The sequence below is a fragment of the Thunnus albacares genome, chromosome 8 (assembly GCF_914725855.1).
Source record: "Thunnus albacares chromosome 8, fThuAlb1.1, whole genome shotgun sequence".
NCBI classification, from domain to species: Eukaryota; Metazoa; Chordata; class Actinopteri; order Scombriformes; family Scombridae; genus Thunnus; species Thunnus albacares.
In genome coordinates, this window is record NC_058113.1 from 32,073,854 (window position 1) to 32,093,056 (window position 19,203).

Genomic DNA, 19,203 nt, shown 5'->3' on the forward strand with positions numbered 1-19,203 from the left:
CTTGAAGCATCTACATCTAAAAATCCATATATGGTCACTTTTATGGAATTTTCGATCTTTAGGGGGTACAAATTGGGTCACACTGGGTCAAGCCTAGACCTTGAGGTCACACTGTAATTCTTAAGCAGGAAGGGGACATTTTCTCCTCTCCTTGAGACTCCAGCTGTCTGTGATGTATGTATCAGCATTGCCATACACACCAAGGTCGGAGGAGGCTTTCCTAGACAACACAGATAGGTGAATGCGTAGATTGTGACAGTCACCTGAAGTTCCATGCAGTGTGACCTGAACTCACACAGGTAAACTGCAGTTACTTGTTTAGAAACCAGTGAATCAATTAGACTAATTTTTCATATTGTAGGCCGATCTGCTGAGGTTAAAGACTAAGACTCAGACCTTCAGGGGGCAGAATGGAAAAAAACAGCATCTGAGTTGCAGATGACTTCGATGTTCACCATTTCAGTTCTCCTTGGCCAAGTACTTCAATAAACATTTTCAGCTTTAAGACATCAAAGGCTCGTGTGCACTTTTCTCCACTGAGATGCTGACCATCACTCAAAATATCCACAACAGTCACCGACCAGAACATCAGCAAACTGTTGGATAATTATTGTTTGCGTTGCACAATATAATTGTTAGAACTCTGACAATATAAAATATTTTTAACATTTTAAAGTCTTTTTGGTTAAAGGTCAAGGATGTAGAGTGTCTGTGTCAGGTGCTGGAACCAGAGCTCACTTTGCAAGCCACCGGCTTCCTGCTGATCTAAGCAGGAGAGCTAACAAAAGTTTAGTTACAATTAAGCTCAACTGAAAATATAATTTGAGACCTAATAAGCTCATAAAACACTTATTAGTTATTATTAGTATTCCGCCATATGTAGTGGTGCTGCAGGGCTTAAGAAACACACCACAGTCTTTTTCTCAAATCTACCAACCACTGACCTCAGCACCTGTGTAACATAAGATGAAAAATAAAACCCACTTGATAATAAAAATAAAGTAAAATGGAAAGAGAGAAACTAAAAATACATAGAATGCGTAATATATGGTGGAAGATGAACCCACTGACACATAAAATAAATACTCAATAATGATAATAAAGAATAAAATATAATAAAATCAAAGTTAAAACAAGAATACATAGAATGTATAAAAAATAGTAAAATACAACATTTTAAAAGAAGGGCAGTAGTGTGTAAGTGTGAGAGAAAAGCTAGTTAAAGGCTAAAATAAGCAAGTAAGTAAGTAAGTAAGTAAGCTTTCATTAATAACACTTTTTAAAACACAGTTACAAAGCGCTTTACAGACACATACACATGCAAAATTGAAACAGATAGATTAATTAAATAGACAAACACAACAGTGAGAAATCAATCAAAATTAAATAAAACAGGACATGGGAACAAGAAGGGAGGTCTATAGAAAGGCTTGCCCATATAAATGGGTTTTGAGGCATTGTTTAAAACAGTCCAAGGATTCGGCAGATCTAACAGATTGTGGAAGTTCAGTTTAATGTTGGTTAATAACAGGTGAGAGCCTTCCAGCCTTCCTGTTCTCAGCTTCATGGATCTGGTAAAGCGTGGAGATTCTACCTTCCAACTGTGAAATCTTTGCAGAAAGACTGGTTTAGCTGACACAGCCAGATGGGGAGGTGAGTGGAGCCATAGATTATAGATGAGTTGAAGGAGATGAAGCTTGACACCGAGAATTGAAGACACTGTTGGCTACGTCAGCTAGCTTGGTTAGCTAGCTTAAATACTGATGCTGAAGTAAAGAGATAAGTTTTTAGCTTTCTTTTAAAAGTATCTAGAAAGCTGGCTTCCCTGATATCTATCGCTAGTTTTTTCTATAGTTTTGGGGCATAACTGACAAAGGCTGCATCCCCAATTTTCTTTCGGCTGCTGCTGGAATCTCCAATAAACCGTATTTAGCATGATCTGGACAGGAAACAGCAGGCCTGGAGTGAGTTCACTTTGCAACAATATAAAAAGCCCACATTTTTTTAAATTATGGGCTTCAACAAAAAAGTCAGTGTGTTACTATGTCTCACACAAAGACACTGATGAGTTAAACGGTTCAGTCTTAACCCTGAAAGCAGGGTAGACCGGCTCAGTAAATGTGGTTTGGAAGGTGTGAAGGTGGATAAGCTTGTCAGAGGAGACACTGTAGAAGGACAGAGTGCCAGCAGGCCAGTCCAGGTACACTCCTACTTTTTTGGAGGGGGGGATACGGAGGAATGTTCTGATACTGTGCAGGCTGGAGTAACCTTCATCAGTGCAGCCCAGACTCCATGACTGACTGTTCTTTCCAAGACAGCAGTCGTCACCTTCTCCTCTCCTCTTGATTCCTCTGTAAGTCACTGCTATATAAACATGTCCTTCCCACTCAACCTCCCAGTAACAGCGACCAGTCAGACCATCTGTACACAGAATCTGTTTCCAGTAGTCAAATCTCTCTGGATCATCAGGATATGACTGCTTCTCTCTCCCTATGGTCACCTTTCTGTTGTGGTCAGACAGTAGGAGTTTTCTGTGTGCTGTGTTTTGGTCCAGGGTGAGTTCACGGGCATCTGAGGGAGAGAATAAGACAAAATAAAGCTGCAGTTTGTTATCTGACTTTTTATCCATCCGTTAGCTATACTGCTTATCCTCTAGAAGGTAGCAAAGGGTTTAACCTTCTTGCTGTGAGGTGACAATGCGACAAAATACTGCACCACTTTGCAGTTTTAAATATCTTTATATTATTAAAATGATTTATTATTAATTATGAATGAATATTTCAAAAGCACACTTACACTTCCTCAGACCAGGCTTCATTGACTGTGATCCACGATGGTCCAACCTGGCGCAAAAACAAAGTCGGATCCACACTTTTTAATATCCTGGTTAATCAACATAATCCATAAACCTAACTGTGTTCATCTGAGCTACTTTGTACCTTAGAAATGGTCCCTATGAAAACTGTTCACAGTGGAATATACAAAGTAGAAGAACTGTTTCTAGAAAGAAATTTTATGGATTCATTTTTTATGTGCATTTTTTCAAAAATGTGATTCCCCACAAGCAAAATTAACATATTTCAATTCTGACACAGATCTCTCATGAAATGCTTTCTGCATAGCTAGATAGATACTACTAGATGCAAGTGGTAAACTGTTTTGATTTTGTAATTCAAAGGATATATATTTCTTATTTATTTGCTTATTTTGACCCCCTGACCTGAACAAATTCCACCTACACCTTTGTGTGTTCATACCTGAGAGTATCCAGTCTCCAGTTTGGATCCTCCAGCCCAGGAGACAACATCTTCTCTCCTGAGTCTCCTATATGATTGTAACTCAGATCCAGCTCCCTCAGATGGGAGGAGTTGGAGCTCAGAGCTGAGGCCAGAGATGCACAGCCTTTCTTTGTGATCAGGCAGCCAGACAGCCTACACCAACACACACAATGTTTTTTTTTTTCAAAAAGAGTATATTACTTGTTTCTGCATTTTTTGGAAAGCTTTACATATCATAATCATACATATCAGTGTATGAATAACCTCTTAGCTCACAACATAAAACAGTAGGACTTGAAAGAATTTGTAAATTTCTCAGAGCAAGTACTTAAATTAGGATTAACTTGTGGTCCTTTGCTATTATTAGCAGCAAAATTATTGTTTTTGTAAAAAAAATTAGCAGCACTGAAATGCATCTTACAAAACAGGGCACACATAAGGAGATTTTCTTTTACAAATAATAGAGCTAAAAAGTGTCAGTAAAAACAGCAGCTACATGTTTGTGAGTTTTCTTACTGTTAAATAACAAACAGTGCTGCTAGTTAACCAGCTAACATTAGCCATAGGTTTAAAGCCTTTTTGTTAACGTTTTCTTGTTAAATATTGCTATTTAAGTCAATATAGTGTTTAAACATGTCATTAGTTATAGTTTTAGATAGCAATTGATCTGGCGGCTTGGTCATAAACATAGATGCCAAAGCAGATAATTACTGATAACTTAGTTTGGTGTGAACACTGAAGTCTCCCTCCACTCAAAAATGTGTTTTCTTCTTGTTCCTTCAGTTGGATGAGCTTCTCTGTGCAGAATGTTGTATGTACAGAGTTTCACACTAGAAGGCTGTTTTCACATTAATCTGCTGATTAATGATTGTGCTCACTGAAAATCTGATTTTAAGGAACGGGCCTACAAGCATGATTTGTAACATCACAAATAATTGTGAAACTCTGCCACCTCAAAAAATTCACTGCATAACACCTTCTTATTACATATATTTCCAACAAATGTTTTTGGTTATTGCTATTTTCCCTACGGTACTTCTGTCATCTGAGTACAGCTGTTTACCACCATTGCCAGGAAACAAAAGTTACTGTTGGATTAGACAATTTATCTGTTGGGTTTTTTACTATAATCCTCTCCTAAGCATGGATTTACATGGTCATCTGTTGAACAAACTCACAAATCCTGACCTGAGAGTTTCCAGTGTACAGTGCGGACTCTCCAGTCCACTGCAGAGCAGCTTCACTCCTGAATCCTGAAGGTCATTGTTACTGAGATCCAGCTCTCTCAGACTAGAGGACTGGGAGCTGAGAACTGAGGCCAGAGCTTCACAACTTCTCTCTGAGAGGTTACAGCAACTCAGCCTGAAGACACATTTGCAACAAAAAAAAGAAATTATAAGATTTGTTTTTCAATTTTAATTTATTAAATTCATGTAGTCATTTTTTTAACCTACAGAGCTTTACTGGAGGCTTTGACCACTGGCAGCAGCCTCAGAAGAACCTCCTCTGAAGCAGAGTATTTCTTCAGGTCAAACACGTCCAGATCGTCTTCTGATGACAGTAAGATGAAGACCAAAGCTGACCACTGAGCAGGAGACAGTTCATCTGTGGGGAGACTTCCTGAACTCAGGTGCTGTTGGATCTCCTCCACTAGAGAGTGATCCTTCAGCTCATTCAGACTGTGGAAGAGACTGATGCTTTTCTCGGGACAGGGATTCTCATTGATCTTCTTCTTGATGTACTGGATTGTGTCCTGATTGGTCTGTGGGCTGCTTCTTGTCTGTGTCAGCAGGCCTTGTAGGAGAGTCTGATTGGTCTGCAGTGAAAGACCCAGGAGGAAGCGCAGGAACAAGTCCAGGTGTCCATTTGGAGTCTTCAGGGTCTCGTTCACAGCACATTGGTAGAAACCTGATAGTCCAGGTTTGTTTCCCAACAGTTTAGACCACAGGGAGGTTGATTGTTCTTCTGCCAGTAGATTGACACCAGACTTCATGAATGTCAGATGGACATGAAGAGCAGCCAGGAACTCCTGAATACTCAGATGGATGAAGCAGAACACCTTGTCCTGGTACAGCCCTATCTCCTCTTGAAAGATTTGTGTGAAAACTCCTGAGTACACTGAGGCTGCTCTGATATTGATGCCACACTCTGTCAGGTCTGATTCATAGAAGATCAGATTGCCTTTCTGCAGCTGTTCAAAAGCTAGTTTTCCCAGAGACTCAATCATCTTTCTGGTCTCTGGAGTCCAGTGTGGATCTGTCTCAGCTCCTCCATCATACTTGATGTTCTTCAGTTTGGACTGAACCACCAGGAAGTGGATGTACATCTCAGTCAGGGTTTTGGGCAGCTGTCCTCCCTCTCTGCTTTTCAACACTTCCTCCAGAACCGTAGCAGTGATCCAGCAGAAGACTGGGATGTAGCACATGATGTGGAGGCTTCGTGATGTCTTTATGTGGGAGACGATGCTGCTGGCCTGCTCCCCATCTCTGAATCTCTTCCTGAAATACTGCTCCTTCTGTGGGTCAGTGAAACCTCTGACTTCTGTCACCAAGCCAACACACTCAGGAGGGATCTGATTGGCTGCTGCAGGTCGTGTGGTTATCCAGAGGCGAGCAGAGGGAAGCAGTTTCCCCCTGATGAGGTTTGTCAGCAGCACATCCACTGAAGTGGACTCTGTAACATCAGTCAGGATCTCATTGTTCTGGAAGTCCAGAGGAAGTCGACACTCATCCAGACCATCAAGGATGAACACAACCTGGAACTCTTCAAACCTGCAGATTCCTGCTTCTTTAGTTTCGGTAAAAAAGTGATGAACAAGTTCTACCAAGCTGTACTTTTTCTCTTTCAGCACATTCAGCTCTCTGAATGTGAATGGAAATGTGAACAGTATGTCCTGATTGGCTTTGTCTTCAGCCCAGTCCAGAGTGAACTTCTGTGTTAAGACTGTTTTTCCAATGCCAGCCACTCCTTTTGTTATCACTGTTCTGATTGGTTTATCTCTTCCTGGTGAGGCTTTAAAGATGTCTTCTTGCCTGATTGTTGTTTCTGGTCTGTCTGCTTTCCTTAATGCTGTTTCAATCTGTCTGACCTCATGTTCATCATTGACTTCTGCAGTCCCTCCCTCTGTGATGTAGAGCTCTGTGTAGATCTGATTCAGAAGGGTTGGGTTTCCTGCTTTGGCAATCCCCTCAAACACACACTGAAACTTCTCCTTCAGATTAGATTTGAGTTTATGTTGGCACACTGCAGCATGAGTTCCTAAATGAATAAATGACAAATACTGTATTGGATTATACTAGATTGTATGTGTACCCAAATAACTAATGTGTCAGTGCATGATTTAAAAACCCTTATAGTGGAGAGGTGAGTGGTGTAAATCATGTCTCTGGTTAAGGCACACTGGGCTGAAGTGGATATAGGATATAGAAAAACATCAATGCATAGTACTTTAATTACAATTATAATACTAATATAATAATGTATAAAATACTACTACTACTACTACTACTACTAATAATAATAATAATATACTTTTTGTCATAAATTGAAAAAAAAAATCATATATCACATCAAATCATTGTGACATGTGCAAAAGTTGGGGCAACCTAAGAGTTCTGAAGTCACACGTTCTATTTAAGGGTCTCTGACCTTAATCAGCTCGTTAGGCCTGAGCCATGCCAACAATTATAATTAGGAAATGTCTGCTGGTGCCAATTTCAAAGCTTACAAATACTCTGACTCTTCAAACCTTGTGTGAACACTCAGTAACCATGGGTTCCTCTAAGCAACTGTGTAAGACAGAAAATATAAGTTATTGATGCCCACAACACAGGGGAAGACTACACGTAGCTAGTAGATAGCAAAGCATTGTCAGCTGAACTGTAATTAAGAGATGGCAGTTTAGGGGAACTGTGGAGGTCAAGATGACATCTTGAAGATCTAGAAAACTCTTGGATAAAAAACTGCTTGTATGCTGTTCAGAAAGGCATATCAAAACCCCCATTTGACTGCAAAAAACCTGCAGGAAGATTTAGCTGACTCAGGGATGGTGGTGCACCGTTCCACTGTGCAGCGATGCTCGCACAAACAATACCTTCATGAAAGAGTCAGTAGAAGAAAACCTTATCTTTGTCCTCATCATAAAGTCCAACTTCAGAAGTATGCAACAAAACATCTACAGAAGCCTGATGCTTTCTGGAAACAAGTGCTGTGGACTGATGAAGTTAAAATACAACTCTTTGGCCACAATCAGCAAAGGTATGTTTGAAGAAAAAAGGAGCAGCATTTCATGAAAAGAACAGCTTGCAAACTGTTAAGCATGGGGGTGGATCTACCCCCACAGGAAACACTGTGCTGGTGAAGGGAAGAATGGATACCACTACATATCAGCAAAGTCTAGAAGCAAACATCACACTGTCTGTAAGAAAGCTGAAGCTGAAAAGAGGATGGCTTCTACAACAGGATAATGATCCTAAATATACCTCGAAATCCACCATGGACTACCTCAAGAGATGCAAGCTGAAGGTTTTGGAATGGCCTTCACTGTCCCCTGACTTGAACATAACTGAAAATCTGTGGGTATATCTTAAGAGCTGTGCATGCAAGACGGCCCAAGAATATTGCAGAACTATAAGTCTTTTGCAAGGAAGAATAGGAGAAATCCCAAAGACAAGAATTGAGCAAGCTGTCTGCCACAGCGGGTGTTACTAAGTACTATGTAGGGTGGCAATCTTTTGGACATGCCACAATGATGTTTTTATTTTTATTTCTGTTCAATTTATGACATAAAAAGTATGTATGCATTAATGATTGCTGAAAGTATTGTGTTTTATGTTCCATAACCTAAAAAGGCTTAAATCTTTTCAATTAAAAAAATCACCAAAATATGTAATTTGTAAAGGGGTGCCCAAACTCTTGCATACAACCGTGTGGTCAAAAGTCAAAAACTCTGACTTTGAGATGTACAAACCTACTTCATCAAAGCAGGTAACAGATTTTTATGTTTAGTAATTAGATGTTTGTTTTTTGGGACAATGCAATGTGACACAATTGGTACTTGCTTAGAGAAATGATTCAGTTCAGAGTTTCATGTCTAGCCAAGTGTGGCAAAAACTCACATAACAAAGTCTATTTGAAAAATGGCCTTTTGCTCATGAAAACATAAATGTAATCCCACAACTTCTCCATTCTATTTATCTGCAAAGGGTAAACAGCTTCTGACAGTTTGTAGAAAAAGGGTAAAATATAGATAGTAACAAAAAGATCTGATGCAGGTGTTGCACATAAGACATGTAAATCTATTTTACCATCAATTTTACATTTTTTTCCCAAAATGCTTGATATATCAAAAGCCTCTTACTGCTTTGCAGACAGTCAGCCATCTTCTCCTGCTTCAATCTCCTCAGGAACTGCAGTGTAATCTTCAGAAATGCCTCTCTGCTGCTCCTCCTCTGCTCTTCCTCCTCACTGTGCACCACGTCTTCATCCTCCTTTTTCCTCTCTAAGCATTCTGGGTAATCTGGACTCAGAACTTTCTGGCACCTCTTTAGCTCGTCCTTTACAAAAGTGATGATGTTCCGCTCCAGAAGCTAGAGCAGGGCAATATTCACTTAATTACTAATTCTAAGTTCAAGAATGAATTTTGATGATTAAGAGTCACTTAACTATCAATTTCATAAACTTAACTCTCATTTTAATCTAATACAACTAGTTATCTGCTCCATCTGTCAAAGACCAAAAGCCCACTAGTATAAAAACTGCAAATTGGTATCAGTTTCATCAGGCAGGGGCAAACAGTTGAACAGTCTGTATCCAAAGAGAAAAAAAAATCCCCTTCCAACTAGGGCTGCAGCAGCATCCCGGTTTCACGATATACAATGGTATGAAAATTGACAGTTATCATACCATGTACATTTGCTTATTACCGGTTCTGTAAAAAGAAAAAAATGCAACCAAACAGAGAATCTCACCTACGCATGCCCATTTCCTCCCCTCCTTGACTACCTGTCAGACTCGGCAACTGGCGCCACACACACACACACACATGCAGTGAAGAAAATGGCAGAAAGAAGCAAGACTGATGCCTCCGATCTCCATCCCCCCAGAGAGAAGTTGAAATCAGCAGCGTGGGAATATTTTGGATATCGCAAAAACAAACATGGGGTTGTCCTCAAGGATGGATACCAAATTTGTAAAAAATGTGCATACAAAGTGGCTTACAAAGGAGGGAGCACTTTCCTCCGTGCAGATCAAAGTAAGTGTCCTGTTTATAACTTTAATCCTTAATGAAAAAACATGGTAACATTTGAATGTCAATCATAAAATGTGCTGTTGAAATAATTTTTCACCCCTGGCTACATCTGTGTTGTCTGTCCATTTGGTAACCTATGACTTTCAAACAGACACACACTGACCCTGATCTGACCCCATAAAGAAACACACAAACTTTCCTGGCTGGGGAGGCTGACATAAGAGAGTGTGTGTGAGAGTTAAAGTTACAGACAGCATCAGTCTGGCTGTGCTGTCGTGCAAATACAGTAAATTGGCAATCATTTTGATAATTGTTTAGAGCTCTTGTGACAGCATTTCTCACTATTTTCAGAACTTTTTACAAAGCAACCAATCAATTAATGGAGAAAATAATCAGCAGATGAATCCATAATGAAAATTATCATTAGTTGCAGTTGGATACAAAATAGTTCAAAAGAGCTCCACCTCAACCAACTACAACAGTAAAATCCTGCTTTTACATTAATGCATGAGTAATATAATCTAATGATATTATATATATTAGTATAATAGTCACAGAGGACAATTTTCTGCATTGAGTACTTTCACTTTTAATACTTTAAGTACATTTCTGTAATAATACTTACATACTTTTACTACATTTTCAATGCAGAACTTTTACTTGTAACAGGGTACTTTTACAGCGTGGTATCAGGACCTCTACCTAAGTAAAAAATGTGAATATCTCTATTCATATCTCTATTACATTATCATTATTATTGTTATTATTGTTGTTATTATGCTTCTCTGTGTCTCTCCCCCCCCTCCCCCTCCCTCCTTCTTTCTCTGTCAACCCAACCAGTCAACCCAGATGGCCACCCACCTAGAGTCCAGCTCTGCTCGAGGTTTCTTCCCGTTAAAGGGGAGTTTTTCCTTACCGCTGTCAACAAGTGCTGCTCATGGGGGAATTGTTGGGTCTCTGTAAATTTAGGAGTACGGTCTTGACCTGCTCTATGTGAAAAGGGCCCTGAGATAACTTTTGTTATGATTTGGCGCTATATAAATAAATTTGAATTGAATTGATCTGAATTGAATACTTCTTCCATCACTGGTGCAAACATGCAAACCACATTTTGCTTTACACATACTACCAATGTTTCAAGTTTCAACTATAATAAAGTGTTTGTTCAACCAAACAAAAAACTTCTGTTTTCAATACTTTAAGGATCATTGTAACTGATGATAATAATAATAATAATAATAATAATAATAATAATAATAATAATAATAATAATAATTATTATTATTATTATTATTAGAATAATTAGAATAATAATTAGAATAATAATTGTGCAATAGTATATTGCACATATTGCATATTCCATTATACTGTGAAACCGTGATAATTTCTGAGACGGTTATCATATCGTGAAACTCTCATACCGTTGCAACCCTACTTCCAACAGCTTCAACAGTATCTTATTTACATGTTGTATCTTCTTAGGTATCAAACTAACAAGACAGACACATCCAAACTGTTGTAAGGTATAGCTCCAATGTGCAAACTAACTGCTCGTTGAAATCTAGTTTCATATTTCTTCCTGTGTTGAATACATAAGATATAATGTGTCTATAAGGAGCTTTGGAGCTGTTGTAGGGCATCTTTGACGGAGCTAGGCTAGTTGTTTCCCTTTTCTTCTAGTCTGTGCTAAGCTTAAGCAAATTCATCCTAGAGTTAATTCTGTACTGAACACACAGAAATTAAGTGTAATTGTTTTGTATTTTCCTAAATATCAAAATATTATGGAAAAATATGTGTGGCTGTTGTAGTTAGTAGAATGTGTGTCTGTTAAGTTACATACCATAAATATGGAGTCCAGGTGTGTTTGATGACCAGTGGAGACCTCTGATGTCTCCAGACGATCTCTGTGGAGAAAACTTGATCTGTCGGTCATATATAGAGAAATGTGTTTTTAATGTGTAACAGAACAACGTAGGTGGATCCATACAGTAACTTGCTCTGTTGTGGGAAAATCAACATAAAATAATGGACAAGTTGGCTCCTTCTACACTGGATTTCACTATTTTTCCAAATGGATGGAGAGTTAAAAACTTTAGTTTGACACAGAGCTGTACTGTAATGATGGAACAGTGGTGCTTGGACCCCTGATAACAGCTCAACAACAATATTAACATTTGCAGTAACATTATGTTGACTTACTTTGTATCAGGATCATGTTCTTTAAAAACAGCAACAGGCTCCATAGACCAGCTGCTCTTCATGGACACACAGCTTGGTGCAGGAGAGTCTGGTCTCTGCTGCTCCATCCTGATGCATTAACAACACAAAGGATGTTTAAAGATTCCCTGAAAATATAAGAATACTCTGCTTGGATAAATAATTTGTATGTGTGTCTTTGTGTTTTTTTTCCCAGAAAAAGTTCAATTCACTAGTTGAAAATTCTCAAAATTTGAATTGAATTGTGAACTGGAGGCTTCAAGTCTCCACATCACTCATTCACATTCTCATTCTGGACCAGGATTGGCTCCAAACTAGTTGTGATGTCACACACCATGCTCGTAGGTACACGTGTTAAACTGAGATTCACAGTGAGAACAGAGAAACTTTCATCCTTCAGCAGATGAATGTGAAAACAAACTCTGAACATACATCATTCAGCACAGAGAAGAGAACAACATCCAACTGACGGAACAAGAATAAAAACATGTTTTTGAGAGGAGGGAGACTTTAAACCCTAATTGTATCAAAGGCATGTTGGCATGTCATAGCTAAGAAAGGAAATGTGTTATTAGAAACAGCGACAATGGAATAATAACAAATTAATATTTCTGCTTAGATTTATTTGTGTGCCTGATGTTGTGTTGTCCTGCATGCAACTTTTTAGGGTCACCATTGCAAAAGAGGTTTCTGACCTCATTGGGACTTACCTGGTTAAATACCTGGTTGAATAGAGACATAAAAATAAACAGGTGTGCCTGTTTCTGTGCTCTGGTATTCTGCATGCTGACTCACTGGTACACTTAAATCATTCATTTTGACCAGATACTCAAAGGTTCAAATCTGAGAACCAGATTGATAGCCTGGTTGAGTAATGCAAAAATAACTTTTTCCTATTCCTAAAAAAGCAAAGCTACAGAGCCCCAAAGGTGTCATGTGGAAGAAAAAAAGTGACATGGAAATTCTTATGAACAGATTAATAAGGCAAGAGAACGGATTATTAAAGCGTGCACACAGATTGGCAAATTGCGCATGTGTGACAGCTGAAAAATTTGTTTAATATTAACATTTGCAGTAACATTATGTTGACTTACTTTGTATCAGGACCATGTTCTTTAAAAACAGCAACAGGCTCCATAGACCAGCTGCTCTTCATGGAAACACAGCTTGGTGCAGGAGAGTCTGGTCTCTGCTGCTCCATCCTGACATAAACAATGCATTAACAAAACAAAGGATTTTAAAGATCTCTCAAAATATAAATGCTTGGATTAATAATTTGTCTGTGTCTTTTTTGTCTTTTCCAAGAAAAAGTTCAATTCAGCAGTCAAAAATTCTCAAAATTATATCTTCTCCTTGTCTGTCATATGATCCAGAATCTATGAATATGTAAATATTTTTATTTCTGAAGTTTAACTGATGGAAACTAGATGTCTCCTCCTTCACTGTAAAGTTCATTCTCAATGTTTGTGAACTGGAGGCTTCAAGTCTCCACATCACACTTGTGTAAGGTCATACTGGACCAGGATTGGCTCCAAACTGGTTGTGATGTCACACATCATGCTCGTAGGTACATGTGTTAAACTGAGATTTAAGGTGAACTCAGAGAAACTTTCCTCCTTCAGCGGATGAATGTGAAAACAAACTCTAAACATACATCATTCAGCACAGAGAAGAGAACAACATCCAACTGAAGGAACAAGAAGGAAAACATGTTTTTGAGTGGAGACTTTAAACCCCAATTGTATCAAAGACATGCTACTCACAGCTTCAAATCTGAGAACCAGAATGATAGCCTGGTTGAGTAATGCAAAAATAACTTTTTCCTTTTCCTAAAAAAGCAATGAATGAAATTCTTATGAACAGATTAATGAGGCAAGGGAACGGATTGTTAAAGCGTGCACACAGATTGGCAAATTGTGCACATTTGACAGCTGAGAAATTTGTTTAATATTATCATTTGCAGTAACATTATGTTGACTTACTCTGTATCAGGACCATGTTCTTTAAAAACAGCAACAGGCTCCATAGACCAGCTGCTCTTCATGGACACACCGCTTGGTGCAGGAGAGTCTGGTCTCTGCTGCTCCTCCCTAGTAGTTCATTAACAGAGGGAGGAACATTTAAACCTCAATAAGAAAGATTTTGAACAGGTTTTAAGTTTGAATACCCTAACCACAAGGATCAAATTTTGAAGAGTTTTCTGATCAATAATGGTGCAGTGATTTTACAGCTGAGCTCTGACATGGCAACAGTTAGAGATCCTCATCTTACCTCTCTGGTTCGGTCTTGCTGTCATGTTCCTCAGACAGACTGGTGTTAGAGGATGTGACTCCCTCCTCCTTCTCCTCAGGCTCACTCATTGTAAAACGTAAACCTTTAAACAAACACACCCAACGCACAACTGTGTTAGCAGGACTGGAATCATTGCAACAAAACTGACTGTTAGTCCTGAGCTGAACCTCAGTAGTTTGCTGGGAATCAAACAGGTTTTACAGCCTTGTTCATTTGTTTTCCAAGGATTAAAGGCCTTTACACACTGGACGCGATTTTTTCGTGCGATTAATTCGCACGTCAATATATTTTTTCGAACTGTTGTTTGTGTCATGAGTACTTTCACACAGAACGCAAATATTACGAGGTGAAAAAACGACGTGATTTTTTTTGGACCCAGGTCGATTTTTCTGACTTAAACACTTTGACTCAAACAGCGAGTAAAAGCATCAACAAATCACAAAGTGTAATCTGCACAGACAGCTGTTACTTGCGAAGGCCCATGTGGGGTATTGAGTATCCTGCTGTATGTGTTTTGAATTTATTTACCGTATCTACATTGATTGATCAGCTCCAGGTCTGTCTGTGAGCACTGAAGGCAGACAGGTAGGTTCACTCACTACGTTGGGCGGAGAAATAAAGCCAGTGAATCAATACATTGATGTATCATGTATCATATGCATCATCACCATGTATTTATAAATACAAACACTGTGGATTTCTTCCCGTGGAGCGGACATGCAAACTGTAGGCAGTTTGTCCTCTCAGCTTCCCAAGAGCTGCAGCTGACAGGTGGCTGCTTCTGTGGACATGAGACGCTGAACGCAGGTCGGAGATCATCATCATCACTGGACACTGACCGCGACGAACAAAGAACAAAGTACCTGAAAATTGTTTTGTTGTTGTTGTTGGTCTTTTACATTTACGATTTGAACATAGTTTCCTGTTGTGTTCTCGTTTTTTTTGTTTTTTTTTTAACTAAAATTAATCATTTTATAACTACGTTTTGATAGATTAGTTAAAATAGATAGATTAGTTAAGAGATATTTTGTTGTTTAAGTTTTAAATATAATTTTATATATAGTTTTTGTTCAGTTTTATATAGTACAATTTATATAGAATATTTATATTGTATAATAGTAGTTTATATAGTTAAGAAGTTATAAATGAAACATATTCTGTTTAATCATGTTCAATAACGTTTTCTCATTGTCTGTTCAAAATGTTGGCCCGGTGTGTTGTTAATGACATGTTGCATGTTGTTAGATTGTGACATGAAAGGTAACAGAACCAAACAGCTAAGTAAGGATGGGAGAACATAATCCAGCCTGCTCCCTGTTGTTACTATGTACTTATGGGGTAACTAGTCTGTACCTGCAGAGTAAGGACCGCTCCTTGTTGTTACCATGTACTTATAGGGTAAGTAGTCTGTATTTACAGAGTAAGGACTGGGAGAACAGCACATATGTTGTGGTTTATGTGTAATTAAAGAATAAAATCATTTTTCATAACTTCCTGCGTACCTTATTATTGTGTGATTAAAGATATACTATGTATATTATTACATTGCTGTATTGTTATTTTTTCATCCTTGGATTACAATACAAGCATTTCATAGCTGTGCCTGTTATGAGCTGCTGCAGTGCTGGACCAACATGGCTGCTAGGAGCTAATTTTCAAAAGTATAGACCCATTTCTCGACTTGTTCTATTGAAATTTATACAGTGAAGTAGAAGACATAAGCATAATAAATCTCTTGAGTGTGGGTGAAGCTTGCCTGTCAAACACACATGCATAAAAAATGATTGTCATGACTGCCATGAGCAAAAACATTTGATTTTAGTACACATATACACATGTAACGTACTGATTCATACGAGGAAGTTACACCATAAGTTCCGGGAAGTTACATGGTAAGTGATGGGAAGTTACACCGTAAAACGCGGGCTGTATCATAAAGTGTTTCCAAAAATGTTTATAGCCTGCTGTTATTTTGCATGTGCTCTGTGTACTATAATGCAGCTAAATAAATAAGTGCTGACAAAATGCAAGTCGACTCAGAGGCCTCTCAACTGATGATTTGAATAATTGACATTTAGGGGGCGTCCCAATTTACACTTTGGGATTGGTTGAAATATTTTATTTAGAGCTGCAACTATTACTTGATTAATTGATTAGTCAGTTGACAGAAAAATAATCATCAACTATTTTGATAATCAATTAAATGCTAAAAGTCATTTTAAAAGCAATTAAAATGTAAAACACTCCCCAGTTCCAGCTTGTTATTTTTGCTATTAGTTGTATGTGATCAGAAATTCAATATCTTTGGATTTTGGACTGTTTGGTGAACAAAATAGGTAATTTGACACAAATCGTCAAGAAGCATTAAAACCTTGCAATTATATAGTACATTATTTTTTACTCCTCCACGAAAGCTTCCAATGAAAACAACTTGTAAATCAGTGCGGATAGTTCAGTTCAGTTCAGTTCAGTTCAGACTTTATTAAAGACACAGTTGTCCACAGTTAGATTTTGGATAACGGACCAGACTGAAAAATACGTGACTTGACCTCGACTACAAACATTTAGTTATCCTCATGGGGATGTCAGTGGCAAAGTCTTTTTCTCTAGGATTTGTGTTGGGTGAAATAGGGTGATATTTTGGGCCTGATCTGACTAATCATGGTATGATCTGGCCCCTATTGGGCTCTCACTGATTCGTCCGGGTCCGTCCATGTTTGCTGGGTAGTTGCAGCCCTAAGATTATGATTACTGATGCATAAAAGCATTTAAATGTTCTTGACGGTTGAGCTGAAATTGGCTTTAATTATTTCAATATAATCAATAACGATTACTATAATCAGTGTATGACAAATTTTATAAACTGATAATAGAGTTTGTATACAAAATGAAACTACAGCTGTCAAAAAATGCAGTGGAGTCATATGAACAATATTTCCATGTAAATATTTCCATGTAAAGTAGATAAGTGAAAGTACCTTGATATTTTATGTAAATGTGCATCCACTGCTGATAATTAGTTTTACAGACCTCATTTGTCTTCCTGTTGTTGTTTTAACTTTTCCAGTCGCAAAATATTGTCAATAAAAAACTATTTATTCAGATTTCACTCAAAACAATCTGGAAAATGTACCTGGTGGTGATTTTACATCCACATCAAGTGACAGAGATGTTTCACTTTAATCTAGAAAAGAAAACAGTTATTCATATAAGTCACATGACACTGTTATTTCACCTTCATAACTGCACTATCAAAAAAAACTCTGAAGACCAGCGACCCGCATGACGTCTTCTTCCTCTTCCTGTTGTTATCACAGCAGCTGTCATCCTCATGGTCTTCTCTGAAGCTCTGTCGTCTTTTCCTCTCACATATTTCCTTCATGTCATAACTACTATTACCACAAAGGTCTCAGTCTTTTGGTGCTGTTAAAATGACCAATCAGCAATACATTTACTGTACTTTACATAAAATTTAGAGGTAATTGTTCATTACTTGAGAATTTACATTTTAAGCTACTTACACCTCTACTCGACTGCAGTTCAGATGTTTTTTTTTTTTTTTACAATTTATTAATTCATGCTGCTTGTTTGCTCCTTTTGTTCTCTTGTGTTTTATTAATCTGTTATTCATGTCATGTCTGTGTCCCCTGGTTTTAAGTTGTATGTTGTTTTGTAATATTGTTTAATAAAGCCTGGACGACAAATAAAACTAACCCAGTTAACTATTGAACGAAAAAAACCCGACATCCGTGTTTAAGGCTACGGTACAGTAATACGTTTCGTTTATAATTAACTTTTAATATAAGGTATATCTTACAAGTAATAAGACAGACACGGTACATGAAAGCACCAAATATACAGTAAGACCGAAACATTAACATATGAAACACTGTTAAATATTTGTTATGTTACCTTTTGTCTGCTTGCGTAGTTTGACCCGATAGAGGAAGTGAAAGTAAAAGGGAGCAGCAGCTTCAACAATAAAACTATAGAAAGAAAATGGGCGGTGCGGCGGTTAGAGCGGATGTGTGTAAGGGTGTGGAAAAAACCCACAATCCACGTCCCCTGATGGCAGTTTTACAGGTTGACAGTGTTCTGATAGTTGTATACAGGGTCACAGCTTAGACAGATCTGAGTATTGTCAGCGTGAAAATGAAAACTGATATTATGTCCACGTATAAGGCGTCCTGTCGTCGTGTGGCTGAATTGTCCATAATTTTTTAGCTAGTATGGAGTGGAGCTCAAGAATCTAAACTAAAGATGTTGTTATAATAATAATTAAATAAAAATCCTGAAGTGGCATTGAAAAGATTTCAGAAAAGGCTGGTTTAACTGTAATGTCATTGTGAGTAAATGCTGACACAAACACGACAGGTATGGTTTCCCGTAAGGTCAAACAGGTTACCAGGTACAGACAGGAAATTGGACAACAGGAAGTGGTACCTACTCCACACTGGGAGGGCAACACATACTCTATAATCTTGCAAGCAACATACAAAAACGACCCTTTTTACACATTAATTGATTGAAACAAATCAGGGCTACTGTGCTGGAGGCACATATCAACAAAACTCAGTGGTGAACAGGGGCAGTGCTCATTTAAATACTGTGCATACTTTATAGGCATTAAGAGTAAAGTGATGATGCCCTCAAAAAATGACATGAATACTTTTTATTAATCAGTTAACTTCATACAAAGTTGAGTAAATAGTGTCACAGCCCGGCTCAAAGGCTGCGACAAAATATGGGAGACGAGACGAGTTTTGCGACTTAGGATAAGTGCTTATTTACAAAATAATAAATGAGAACGGAAAAAACGTGGAAGTCAGTAATCAGTAATGTAGGCATGTGTGGATGTGTGGATGTGTGTGTGCGTGTCGGCAAACAAAAAACAAAACAGCCGCCCCGCGCTCGGAATGAAAGGGGCGAGATGAAGAGGAGAGAGAATCTCTGTAGAGGGCCAAGCTTCATAATCACGACCACACCGGGACCAGGTGTGCCTCATGATGGCGAAACGAGCCTCCGCCCTGCCCCGGAGCCTGCAAGACAAAAGGAAACCAGCAAACGGAACACAGGAGCACCTAGTGGAGCGGAGGGGTCGTCACAATAGCAGAAACCCAAATGAAATCAATATTTGCTGTGAGCAGCTTTGCCTTTAAAACAACA

General features: G+C 38.3%; 1 protein-coding gene across 1 annotated transcript; it reads right to left on the reverse strand.

Moving 5' to 3' along the window:
• Positions 1-1,275: 1,275 nt before the first annotated feature.
• On the reverse strand, positions 1,276-17,215 carry LOC122986876 (NLR family CARD domain-containing protein 3-like). Its single transcript, XM_044358342.1, has 11 exons — positions 17,171-17,215; positions 14,017-14,119; positions 13,728-13,835; positions 12,840-12,947; positions 11,369-11,432; positions 8,638-8,866; positions 4,733-6,536; positions 4,467-4,640; positions 3,258-3,431; positions 2,797-2,843; positions 1,276-2,571 (listed from the first exon to the last, which is right to left on the reverse strand). The coding sequence occupies exons 2-11, from the start codon at positions 14,103-14,105 to the stop codon at positions 2,042-2,044; spliced, it is 3,327 nt and encodes a 1,108-aa protein (XP_044214277.1). The 5' UTR covers positions 14,106-14,119; positions 17,171-17,215; the 3' UTR covers positions 1,276-2,041.
• Between the last annotated feature and the right edge of the window lie 1,988 nt (positions 17,216-19,203).